Source organism: Penicillium alfredii (genome assembly GCF_028826965.1).
Source record: "Penicillium alfredii strain IBT 34128 chromosome Unknown utg000002l_segment0_segment0, whole genome shotgun sequence".
Lineage (NCBI taxonomy): Eukaryota > Fungi > Ascomycota > Eurotiomycetes > Eurotiales > Aspergillaceae > Penicillium > Penicillium alfredii.
Genome location: NW_026622699.1, coordinates 927,847 through 940,834, shown reverse-complemented (window position 1 = coordinate 940,834; position 12,988 = coordinate 927,847). Strand labels below are relative to the sequence as shown.

The 12,988-nt window shown below is 45.0% G+C and overlaps 3 protein-coding genes across 3 annotated transcripts; 2 read left to right on the top strand and 1 right to left on the bottom strand.

Annotated features, from left to right (window-relative positions):
- Nucleotides 1–645: 645 nt before the first annotated feature.
- On the bottom strand, nucleotides 646–1,345 carry NUU61_001514 (uncharacterized protein; the record flags this gene model as incomplete). Its single annotated transcript, XM_056652096.1, has 3 exons — nucleotides 646–750; nucleotides 801–903; nucleotides 951–1,345. 3 exons carry the CDS (start codon nucleotides 1,343–1,345, stop codon nucleotides 646–648), a joined length of 603 nt encoding a protein of 200 aa, XP_056515363.1.
- Nucleotides 1,346–2,031: 686 nt separating this feature from the next.
- Nucleotides 2,032–5,131, top strand: NUU61_001513 (uncharacterized protein; the record flags this gene model as incomplete). The annotated part of the gene is made up of 7 exons (XM_056652095.1): nucleotides 2,032–3,031; nucleotides 3,099–3,125; nucleotides 3,272–3,319; nucleotides 3,863–4,112; nucleotides 4,199–4,225; nucleotides 4,275–4,895; nucleotides 5,017–5,131. The coding sequence occupies 7 exons, from the start codon at nucleotides 2,032–2,034 to the stop codon at nucleotides 5,129–5,131; spliced, it is 2,088 nt and encodes a 695-aa protein (XP_056515362.1).
- A 2,598-nt stretch (nucleotides 5,132–7,729) lies between these two features.
- On the top strand, nucleotides 7,730–8,287 carry NUU61_001512 (uncharacterized protein; the record flags this gene model as incomplete). The annotated part of the gene is made up of 1 exon (XM_056652094.1): nucleotides 7,730–8,287. One exon carries the CDS (start codon nucleotides 7,730–7,732, stop codon nucleotides 8,285–8,287), a length of 558 nt encoding a protein of 185 aa, XP_056515361.1.
- Nucleotides 8,288–12,988: the final 4,701 nt, after the last annotated feature.

The following is a 12,988-nucleotide window of genomic DNA, read 5'->3' as shown; positions in this document are numbered from 1 at the left end:
TAGCTAAAGATTGCATAAAGGTCACAATTAATTGTGTACATACACGCATAAAGCTGGACAGACTTCACAGATGGCTTGAAATATGCGAAAATGTACCTGAAGGCCGCAAGGCCAGCGGCAACTTCTCCTCTCCAAAATCGACATTGAGCACCACAGGTTTTCAGTAATATGCGTTTCTTTGTTAATCACTTGGATTCGTAAAGGGAGCGACACCTCTATGGCCCCGCCGGGTGACTTTTGGAAATGACCAATGGGTTCTGGAATACTGTATCCAGACGCAGCTCTAAAGTCGAAGCCAGAACGGAAGTTGAATACAGGTCAAACCGGCCAACATGATGCCCCCGTAGACGATTATACCGGTAAACCGTTCTTTTGCAAGCCTCTTTAAAATACAAAATACAAAATCTTATATCGTTATCTGGAAAATCCATTATATGCCATAGGTAAATCGATTTGTTACGAGAACGAGAAAAATAGTTTCAACTTTCATCTTCCAAACCTTCAGATCAGTAAATGGAATGACATGGAATTGTTCAAGCATCTCATAGAAAACACGGCATAAAATTTTTACTCTCTTTTGCAAAATTGTATTTTGCAAAAGCCATAACTACCTCTTTATGATTTGGATGGCCGTAAGACGGCAAGTCAAAGCTTTGGTCCTTTTTCGGGAGAGAGGCAGGATGACGGGGGTGAATTTTTGCACTGGTTCTCACGCTCATCATCCTCGATAACCTTCTTCAGCTTAAAGAACTTATAAAAAAAAGTAGTGCTAGAAAGAAAACCGATATAAATCCAGTCACGCTAGTTGTCATGATAGCCATCACTGACCAATCGCCTCCTCGTGATGTGGAGACATTGACAACCGTGGTAAGTAAACCAGCGGCCGCATTCAAAGAAACCGGCCTGATATTTCATTAGCCTTGCGTGTGTAAGTATTCTAGGAACCTTACATGAAGAGCTTGTTCACCAGCCATGTGTAGTTAGGTCTGAATTTTCTATACAGTAAAACCAATGCCGTAGCCCCGACCGCGAGAAACAAGCATGCGATGACGAGTAATGGAGGATTTTGTATCGTGTTTAAAGCTGCTCGCCCCGCACTGTTTTTATCCAAGGCCTTTTCCACTTGATTAGATTCCTTCAGCGAAGTGAAGGTGCCTGGAATAACCATATATCCGGCAAGAAGAACCCAATTCGCAGCGCTCACCATCACATTGTATTTCCAGTTCATCAGGGCTTCCTCCTTCAACATTCTCATATACGGCGTGTCCTTTACCTCAGTTCCAAAGGTGCTACCTCCGTCTATATAGCGATGTTTTGGGAGTAATTCAGGATGGCAGGACTCCATTCTTTTCAAGGGTCCCATTATGTGGTTTAGCATCGTAGTGGATAGATCGAACGGAAAGTTCGAGCACCAACAACAACATCTGTACTGTATTTATATGTAGCTACTCGCCTAGTAAATTGGCCGAGGCAATGCCATTTGTTCCATTCCGAACGGCTTTTCTCGCTAGATTTGCGATGTCATACATCTGCAGGGACCACTAGAGGTAAAACGGACGCCTAATATTTTGAGGGCTATATCTCTTTAAAACACCTTCTAAAGAGAGAGATTGGTCGCATCTTCTAAAAAAAATCCCCGTTTTTTTTATTTCATTTCTTTCTTGCTTTCTTTCTCCTTTAATTTAGGACCCCAGTCAATTCCTAGTCCTTTGGAACCAGATGAGAAAGAGGTCGGACATTGTGCATAATCAGTTTTGTGAGACGCCGTATGAGATATCTTATTTTAGGATTTAGATATTGATGGGGATTAATCGGTAATTACCAAAATCATAATCCTTATTCGCTGAATTCAGTAAAGAAAAAGAGAGGGGCGCCCCGGGGGGGAGCTATTTTGAGGGCCATCCATTAATTATTCGAGTCTACAAATAATTCGAGATAAAGAAACTTCTCAATTTACAAAATAATAAAAATGCGATATATAAAGACATGAAATATTCCAGAAGCACCTACTTACTATCAACCTAGTTCCCAATGGCAGCCTGGCTCGATCTTGTCTCTGACACCACAGGCTGGTCCTTGGTGGACACGCGGCGTCTGGAAGAAATTGTACAGGGCATGAGCCACCCCAAAACCCAGTATCCCTCAGTTGTCTACTTTGCTGGTAACGGTAATCGAGTCAAGGCACTTCGGGCGTTGTTTCCTCGTAACAATATCACACGCCGGGGACCATCCGGCCTGGTCCGATTGCATCTTAGTACATCTACTGCCAACTGTGAAAATCCAGTCATTTTTGCTGAAAGCAATCCATTCAGCCAATCGAGCTTGGGCGAGTCTAACTGGCTGAGGTGGTCATCTGACAAACATCGACGATATCCCGCTCTCCGAAATACATCTCAATCATTAGCCGAAATACAGCAGCAAGTGATCACACGAACTATTTTCCCTTGGACACATGTCCTTTGCATTTTCGTTGATAATGACTCAGAGATGAGAGAAGCCCAACAGCTGCTCGATATTCCTCGTGGCAGGTTGACGGTGGGCGCTCAGCCCATCCCAGATTTGATGCGTGTTGTGATAATTTTTACAGGAAACTCAATGTCACAAGATGGCGAGATCAAAAAGGATATCCTAAACATGCCGTTTGGTAGAGACCATCGATCGAACGTCACGATTCTCGACCTTCGGGATCGGTATGAGTTGTCTCCTACGGCTGCCTTTGAGCCACTCCGGCGCCTTATTCTCGATGAGATGCAAATATCTCGGGCAAAACGTCTTCAGCAAGGGGTTTTTTTTTCCGCCTGTCATTTATATGTCCTATGGAGCCGAGCGCTTAAGTCCCAAATGGAAAGCGCGTATGCCGTCGAGTTGGACTGCCTTCAGGAAGCACGAGAAAATCAACAGGTGAATCCCATAATGACAGAATGCTTGAGAGAGTTCTTGACTCAATCAGCAAATTTTGTCCCTATTGGTGATATCCATGCCTTTATCGCCTCCGCACTCTTGATGGACGCCTATCCTCCTGAAATGCATGGTGAGTTGCTCTGTTGTTATTTTCATAATTCATGTGGATTTATTTCCAGAATTTCTAACCCGACTAGTCTTCCAACCTGAGTTTGTTTTCAACGGTCTGTACCAGAAACACTGCAGGACAGCCTGGTGCGCACAGAGGGGTGTCGACGCCGATCAAAATTGCCAAGCCGTGTTGGCCCATTTTACCCAGCTCTTCGCTTCCTTGAACCCAAATAGATCATCTGCAACTATCCGTGGCCAGACATTAGCCAAGTTCTATCGTCACTGGGCTGGTTTACGCTCGACAACAGTATGTTATTTTTGCCTATGTCGGTCACCAGAACATATGCTGCCATGTCGCCATGCGATTTGCGATACGTGCGTTGTGATATTCGGGACATCTGGAAAAAGTGCTGAGTATAATACCGACTTTTCTCAATGCCCCATCTGCGAAGATTCATTTCAGCTCACCATTCGCCAACTCCCTCCCACAAAGCGCCCGGTTGTTCTTAGCCTAGATGGCGGGGGAATTCGAGGCATCATTCAGCTAGGTCTTCTGCGTGCACTTGAAAATCGGCTTGGTGATGGAATATCCATTTCCCAGACATTCGATCTGTGCGTAGGGACAAGTGTTGGTATATGTTCTTTTGCTGAAGTCGTAAGCTCTCGTCTGACTGAGGATTAGGAGCCCTATCAGCAATTGATTTGATGTTGAACGGAACATCGGCTGAATTATGCTTTCGCAAATTTCCCGACTTGGCCCGAAGGGCTTTTCAACCGTCCCTTTCGTCCCGATGGAAACTCTCAGCATCCAGCTGCATTACTTGGCTAAGATATTTTGCTGGATTCCTAGCAGACGGCCAGTATAGTTCACATAACTTAGAGAGTACTCTCAAGGACGCAATGGACCCTAAGCGCCGGGTCTTTGACGTTGCAACGACGACCACTTCCGGTTGTCGTGTTGCCATCATCACGAGTCGTATATCGGACGGAAAAGCCTGTGTTCTGGCCAACTACCGAGGCAAGGGTCGGGACAATACGAAAACAGCATACGAATTTCTAGCTGCGCGCAATGAACTTCATAATCCATTTTTGTGGGAAGTGTAAGTGACATCTAATGCGTCATTTCAGCGGCCTACTTTTTATGTATTTCAAAAGCGAATCTGACACTACTTCTCCAAATCCGCAGGGCTCGGTGCAGTGTTGCTGCTCCAGGGTAAGCATTCGCACTCATTATTAGGAAAGGCTAGCTGACGGCAACCTAGGTTTTTCCAGACAAAGTCACTCCCTGGCTTCGGTCCTTTTCAAGACGGAGGTGTAAGGGCCAATAATCCTCTCGGAATCGCTGTAAAAGAATCCGTCACAATCTGGCCCTCGGCACAGAAGCACGATCTACTAGTGTCAGTGGGGACGGGATACTATCCTTCCATATCTGGACCCCATACATCTCCTCACAACATCCTTCATGGCAGCGCTATTCCGCGCCTGATTCGAGCAATCATGTCTTCGCCTTCGATGGATGGCGAGCAAGGGTTCTATGAAGCACTGAACTATATTCCTGACCTCATCCGGCTTGACAAAAAACTACCATCGCCCCTGCCAAGACTGGACGACGTGGATTCATTGACGGAGTTAGGGGAAATGTCGTACGATATTCCAGATGAACTCGTTCGGAAGATCTTGGCCACTGCATTTTTCTTCTTCGAAATGGACCATCTGCCAACCAAAATGCACGACTCGTTTTATTGCCAAGGCTCCATTCTATGTACACGTCCATATGATAGTACACTAGGAGAGCGAGTGCACAGGGAATTTCCGGGTGCACAATTCCAGACGGCTCACGGCCATCACCTTGGCCAGGTCGACGAAGGTAGTGGCTGTCGTGTGTGTGGATATTATCGGAAAAAGGTGACCTTTACAGTAACAAGTCTTGAAGAGGTGACTTCCATCGTGATTGCAAATGCCGCCTTTCATCATGAAATTGGCGGTTTTCCAACCTCCGTGCAGGGCCTTCTCAAAAACCAGCAAGCCTATACCTATTTTGGCCGAGCCGATCATTCAATCGCTATATGGCCTCCTAGGCGAGACTGCTATTGTTTTCGGGGGACAAAAAGACGCGTAAAATTCATAGAGCCGTCGTTAGGACAAAAGAAACGCCGGCTATAATCGAGTCTGTTGGCTTACTATCGCGTGGGCGCCCGATAGTGAGATAATGAAAACATTCTTCTATTCATACAGGATTCTGAAAATTCATGAAATCTTCCTATATCCCTATTTCCTACTGGATGCGGTGGGCGCAAAGTACCATAATAAAAATGCGCTTAGCCATCAGCTTTGAGCCTTCGGTATCTATACGAATTGGTCTGTCCTTTTTCTGGTCCCTGATCTTCTATATTCCCCTGAATATCCCAAATACGGCTCTCTCTGGAATCAAGCAAAGATTGGTGTTAGTATACATTTTTACGTTATCTGCCAGAGTGGGTGCGCTGTGATACCAATGTCCTCGCGGTGAGAACTATGCCAGACTGGGTGATGAAAGGAGTTCGTACACAAGTGAAAGGAAAGATCTCGAGGGACTCTTGAATCTACTCATGTGCTTGTCTGCTGCAATATCGCAAATAGCACTGATAGCATACCTGTCGGCTAAGGCAACTAGCCGTACGTGGAGCTGGAGGGCCGAAATAGATGGTGGTTGGTCATTTGTAGGTTGTCCAAAACATTCCATATAATCCCCTGTATAAACGAAATCAACCGCCTCCTCCACGATATACTTTGAGTCGTCGCTCGTCGCTCGTATCAGGTATATGATATATATTCCTGTTAAATTATTAGTGATTTGATTCAGATAGCATTTCAGGTACATCACTAGCCATGAAACCTCCAGTGCAAGCAGCGTCTGCGAGCACAATATGACTTTATGGACCTCGAACTTCATCCCTTCACAGATGAGTGTGAAATCTGTAAATCTTCTCTGTTCACGGCATCTGTCCGACTGTAAGATTTGATCATCAACTTGAAGTATCATTACGCATACTTTATAATCTTGTCCACAATATTATTGAGCTGGGCAATATGGGCTTATGGCGATATCAACAATTGAAGCGGGTGTGGCTTGTGGTGTACAGGATATCGCCTAGCAGTGAGGTACTGGTATTATGAAGGCATAGGCATGTGTCGCTTAGTAGTGGTATCCTGGGATGGATTGCGTGCTACAGTGACAGATATTAAGTTTTCGCTCATCCCCCCAGCCCCACTCCCTTGACCGCCCTAAATTTCCCCTTACCGCCTACTAGAATCGAGCAGCTAGCTTGGTCTTAGATGGATATACAGCATCTGAAACATCCATCTTTCACATGGAAGAAAATATTGCATCAGATGGCTGCTATACTAAATATCAGGGGCTTGATAGTGATATTCATAGTGTTTTGAGCCGGCATGATACAATATAAGCTAAGGATGTGGGCAAGAGGTGTTAAAACTACATGCACACTTCCTGTACTGTACGTGAGATTCATAAGGATGCTTCATGAAGCATTGTAGTATTTGTGTTATTTAACAAAAAAAGAGGTGGCGAAACCGCCACTCAGATTACAAACTTAGCTGCCTCCTGTGGGGTCTCGACTGAAGGAATCCTGTAAGGAATCTTGACGAAAGGGTTTGCGATTTGTTTATGTATGACCATGGGGCCCCTATTCCGCATGGATGCTTCACTCCAGATAGTATTTGGAATCTATTCCAGATATATATTTCTCAACGACTCTCTGCAATGGAAAACACAGGGAATATTCAATATCCTGAACTGCTTCAGAGACAATTTTCAAATTCTTTTGCACAAAAGACACATTCGGGAGAAATACAACTCAGTAGCGGCCCATGTACCAGTTTCGTTAAAGACATGCTTGACACATACATTGATGCTCCGGTTCCAGGGGGCTGTTTAAACTGTGGAAATCGGAATCCTATGTTGCCCCTACGAGCGCGATGTCAAAAGTGTAATCGGGGCACCAGTCTTTCCTACCAGAATCATGCGATATAATACATGTACCATGGGTTAGGAAGGCACAGTTTACCACACATCAGCACGAACAGTGCTAGGTGGCTACTCAACGGAATATACTTGTTAATCGGTTGACATGCCCCTCAAATAAGCTGGGCATTCCCCTGCCATCTATTAAAAGCGAAATTTGAACAGGATATCAAATATAAATTAAACATAGAACGGACATTGCGGAAACAGAAGAATTTCTGAGATCTTGTGAAATGTACATCAATCAATTCATAAACATTTGTATACTGGATCACTTGCATGATGGCTCGTATTGGTGAGGGGTAGGTATATACATACAGTAACCAGGGTGCGATCCAGTCAAATAATGGTGGGTTTCACCGGCACGTTTAACACTAAGGTTACCATAAAATTATGTCATTATCAAAACCTGAGTATGTGTTTGCTGATCGGGAATATGGTAGAAGAATCCAAAGGCTTTGAACAACAAGGGCTTCGGATTGGGTATAGATTGGCCCATTCACAATAAGTTAACTTCACTAACACCTTCTAGACACGGTCCTTTTCTAATGCCCACGAGAAAACGTTTTTGAGGGCGCACAAAAACAACCGCCAGGCATTTGACATAATCGATATAACCATTTCACCTACAAGGGTTTAAAACGAGTGTCGCCAAGTGCGAGAACGAAGAACTCATTACTTATGTTCTTGGTTATGGCATTTGAGCCAGCTGAGAGCCGTATATTCGAAGATGGTACATCAAGCATTTACAGTCGGTCACCTGAAAGCCCTAAGGGCGATTTGCCATCGGAGTTTAAGTCGAGGCCTCTACCGAGCAAGCACGACCTCCCGGAAATAAATTCCCTAGATCATCAGATCGCCCTAGCTCGAGGCTCCACCATTGCTTTGGAGACTACACGAACCCGTTTGCAGTGTTCCAAAACCGGAGGTCGACTGTCACTCCCAGAACGACGAGAAGAAAAACTTCGACAATGGGAGCGACAGGAAAGCGAGAACCGATTCTATCGCTCCTGCTGTGACATTTTCCACAACCTTAGTGCCGTGGCAATTGATGCATCCCAAGACTTGACGCTGCAGTCTCACTTTGAACCAGAGGTGAATCCGGTTGGCAATGTACGTGTCCTGCAGGCGGTCCACAGGCTACGTTCAGCTTTGGAGCAATCGCGGACCCTGGAGGCACAGGCTGAACAAGAGTGGAAGCAGCATTGGAATGTATCACGAGTTTGGAATAGAACCGCACGCTGGATCTAATGCACGCACAGCCCAAAGCTTCACGAGAAGCATAATGTTTCATTAAACAGCTTCCAATGATGAATTTCTCCGGACACAGTAGCAGCCTCTAATTTGTTTGAGTAGAGATCTTGAGAAGCTTTCAATCCGCTCAGAGCGTAAATCCATCGATATATTCAAACTATTACTGACACTTCTTTTTTTTGTGTGATCTCCTACATACGGCAGGCGCTTAGTACGCTGATATGCGTGCAGCATAAATTGACCAGTTAACCTATTCCGCACCTTGCGATGCCCATTCTCGATCATCCACCTAAAATATAGATGATATGTGTTACAGCGGCTCCGTGATTATTTTTGGGGGGAAGGGGAAGGGGTAGATGTCGGCAATGCCAAGGCTTGTTAAGTTGGTTGCTCGCTATGGATGTGTGTAAGCTTTTTTTTCAATTTAGGAAAGCACTCGCCTGATATAATCTTCAACTCGTAGACTAAAATCACGCTCATTCTGCTCTACCACCCTCTTAATGGCTTCAGGAAGCAAATTGCGTCGTGTTTTCCATTTTTGGGGGCGGCTCCAACAAAGGCGAAATTGCGTTCTAATTTTGCATTTCAGTTGCCTTGAGTGGTTATCCAACCTTGCAAGGAGAAAGTCCAAAATTCTTCGAAAATACAGAGTAGTAGTAGTAGTAGTAGTAGTAGTAGTAGCTTTCATTTACACTGGCCCCTCGCCGAAAGCGAGTGGCTCACCCAACCAAGTATATAAAATTCAAATCAATTTATTTTCGCCACAACGCCTTAATATATAAAAAAAATCTAATTCTATCGTTTTGGGCACTGCAATCTTCGATAACCCAATTCGTGGCAGTCGCTACAGCGAGGTGGCGCTCGTGTAGGTGGCTGCGAAGCTTGTTGACCAAGGTCTGCAGGGGCAGTCGATTGAGCTTCAGAGGCTTGGTTTGGCGTCGATATTAGCTCACGAGCTTCATGAACCGATAGACCTTCCTCTCGAGGTATCTGTCTATTAGATCTAGCTCTCTTTTGCTTCTGTTTCTCATTGGCTACGCGTAAATTCTTGTTTTCTTGCGCGAGGATCGTAGCGCTATGTAGAGCTAGCTGACAGCCTTTGATAAGCTGGTTTAAAGCTGCGCCAGTTGGACTTGGTGGGCTACAAGAGCGTTGCTTCAATAAAGCTTTTATTGATAAAGCCTATCGTTGTAATTGCTTTGAATTATGAGGCGTTTTTGGTGTAAATTGGCTGCTTTGACTGCCTTGGCTGCTTCTAGGGGGTGTTGGCGTACAAAGCTGAATATCTAGCTTCTCGAGGACCCGATCTGGATTATATAGGACTAATCCAGTAGCTGCGAAGCTATTTTGAATCGATTCAGCTTTAAAGGCCTGTATACGAGCTTGTGGGTATGCTGCGAGAAAATCGAATTTATCGATATGGTTGATATTGCATCGCATCTGCTTCTCAACTATACCGCCGTACGCCTTCTTTAAAGAAGCAAAACAGCCAATATCAAGAGGTTGTAAAAGATGCGAGGAATGGGCAGGCATGCAAATTGGAATAATATTGGCATCACTGCATGCTTGGTCGAATTGAGGAGTGAGATGGCTGCCATGGCCATCGAGGATAAGAAGTCGATATTTACCCTTCGTACGATTGGCAGTAGCTGGTATAAAGACTCTTTTTAGCCAGCGAAGGCTAATTTCGTCTGTAGTCCAGCCATTTTGGCTAACTTCGAAGTGCCAATCGGGTGGTAGATTATCAAACTAGCCCTCGATATAGACCTTGCCTTTGAAGATAATATATGGCGGCAGCGCCCATCCAGAGGTATTAATCGATTCAATAGCTGTCACCTATTCGCGATTCCCAGGTTGTAATACCGATCGCTGACCGTAGTATTCAGACCGAGTAATCACTTTAGCTGTTGAGGTAAGGCCCATTGCGAAACCAGTCTCATCGAAGTTGTATATATCGTCGCATAGAATCCCGTTCTCATCAATTGTCTTTCGGACGCAGTTAAACCACTCGTGTATGACTTTTGGGTCTTCATTTTTGGCGCGTTGATAATCGTATCGACGAGAGAAGCGAGTCTTAATCTCATCATGACGTTTAATAAAATTATAGACCCAATTTTGGCCGATAGATTGAATGGGGGTAGATCCACGCATAGCCAATAGAATATTAGCCATTTCTCGTACAGCTGATGGCCGAAGAGCTGCTCCGCGTCGATCCATAGAGAGAATCCATTGAAGAAGCGATTCCTCTTCAATTTGGGTCAATTTATGACCATTGGCGCGTGTATCAAAGCGATTAGTATGGCCATGGAGTCGGTCGGTGAGCGTAGTGTATGGTACACTAAATTGGCGTGCTGCTTCACGAATCGACGAGATTTCTTGCTTCCGAATAGCTGAGATAGCTAATAAAAGCCTGCCTTCTTGCTCTATCGATTTTCTTGATTTTTGAGAGCGAATTGGTGGCATAGTGGGTAGTTAAAAAAGGTAGGTACGTAGGGTGACGCGACTTTCGAGTGGGTGATCGGCTCGCTTGTGTGATCGGCCCACGGGAATTGATAGGGGCACTGCACTTTTTTTACTAACGGCACAAGGGTATTGATAGGGGCACCCCAAAATTTCGCTACGGGCACCCCAAAATCTGACATAATCAACTTTTGACTTATGTAATCTTTTTTCATTTAACGTGGATCCCGGCGGGTCCGTTATCCCTGCCGGTCCGTCACCCCATCAAAACTTCAGATGTTTTACGTTTTTCAAACATCATTTACCCAACCAAAACACCATTGAATTGACAAATTAAATCTTTTGCGGGCATGTAGAAAATCTATGCCCTTTTCCGCCGCATTTAGAACACGTAATTTGCCGACGTACAGGGGGCAAAACAGGAAGTGTAGGTTCAACCTGGGGTTCTGGAGCAGGTGCAGTATCAGATATATATCTTACACCACCACCTCCCTCACCACCAACATTGGTAGTGAGGTCCAAAACCTCTGTTAAACTACCTTTATTAGGCATTCGCTTCTTCGATTTCTTCCTCTTTTTTGTCTGCTTTCTGTTTCCCTCCCGTAAACGTTTTATTTCATCCCGCATTAAGATGTGCTCGTGAACTAGCTTAACCGACATATTGTAAAACTGTTGAAGATCACGTTTTGTAGGCGAAGAGATCTTATTGGCCGCTGAATTTAGACCAAAATTGAGCCTAGATTTGCGTTTTTCTAGCTGCTTAGTCGTTCGAGGGATGCCGGTAGAGATATTGCTGCCTGATGTTGAACCTTGTGAAACTGGTCGATCTGGTAGAGGCGGAGATTGAAGACGAATATTGAGCTTTGATAACACCCGATCGGGGTCCAGTGGTACTAAACCAGTAGCTGCGAAGGCACTCTGAATGATAGACTCTTTAAATGAGTCATCACGGGCCGCTGGAAAGATATCAAGGAAGTCATCTTTCTCGATAGAATCGATGCCTAATCGGGTATATTCCGCAACCCGCGTTCCATAAGAGCGCTTTAACATAGCAAAACAACCAACATCAAGAGGCTGTAAAAGATGAGAGGCATGCGGAGGCATACAGATTGGTATGATGTTGTTTTCCTGGCAAATCTTGTCGAATGTCGCTGTAAGATGACTGTCGTGGCCATCGAGGACCAAAAGACGATGTTTCCCTCTCGTCTGACTTGTTGTGTGCGGAATGAAGTGTTTTTGGAGCCAATCAACGCCAATTTCATTGCTTGTCCAGCCGTTTGGACTAACGTTAAGAGCCCAATGCTTTGGAAGGTCGTCAAACCATCGTACCATAAAGTGTTTCCCTTTGAAGATAACGTATGGTGGGAGCGCTCGTCCGGAAGCGCAAATTGATTCAATCACAGTCACCCATTCACGATTACCGGCTTGTAAAACGCCCCTCCGACCGGTGTAAAATGACTGTGTAATAACCTTCGTCGTCGCACTGATTCCCATCGCAAACCCCGATTCGTCAAAGTTGTAGATATCATCCGAAGTGATACCATATTGAGCTATCGTTTTTTGGACAAGCTTAAACCACTCAATAATAGTATTTGGGTCTTCCATTAGGGCGCGTTTGTAGTCATATTTGCGAGAGAATCGAGTAGTAAGCTCAGGATGTCGTTTGATGTATTGTGTTGGCCAATTTTTGCCAACGGTCTGGGGGGCATTATCTCCGCGGTGTTCAAGTAGTAAATTGGCCATATCTCTCAACATCGCGATTGTAAGCGCAGCGCCTCTCTGATCCATAGATATCAACCAATCCTGAATTGATTCCTCTTCCAGTTGCGTAAATTTATGGCCTGTAGCCCTTGCTTCATAAAGATTAGGAATGCCTTTCATCCGATCTGCAAGAGTTGTGCGGGGGACATCAAAAGAGCGAGCAGCAGCAGCGATCGTGGTAATTCTGCCATTTTGAATAGCTTTAATAGCTAGCAAGATCCTGCCTTCCTGCTCAACTGATTTTTGAGCTTTTTGACTGGGTTTCGGGGGCATGGTAGGCGTTTAAAGATAGGTGGTTGGGAAGGGGCAGAAAATCTGAGGTGAGATGACGGACCGGCAGGGATGACGGACCGGCCGGGATCCACGTTAGTTATTTTCTAATCATATGACACTCTCATCCCAACCACCCAAAACAGATTACCCTATTTGGCAACAGGGCAACTTCGACAGGTATGCCCAATTTCGCCGCAATTCGAA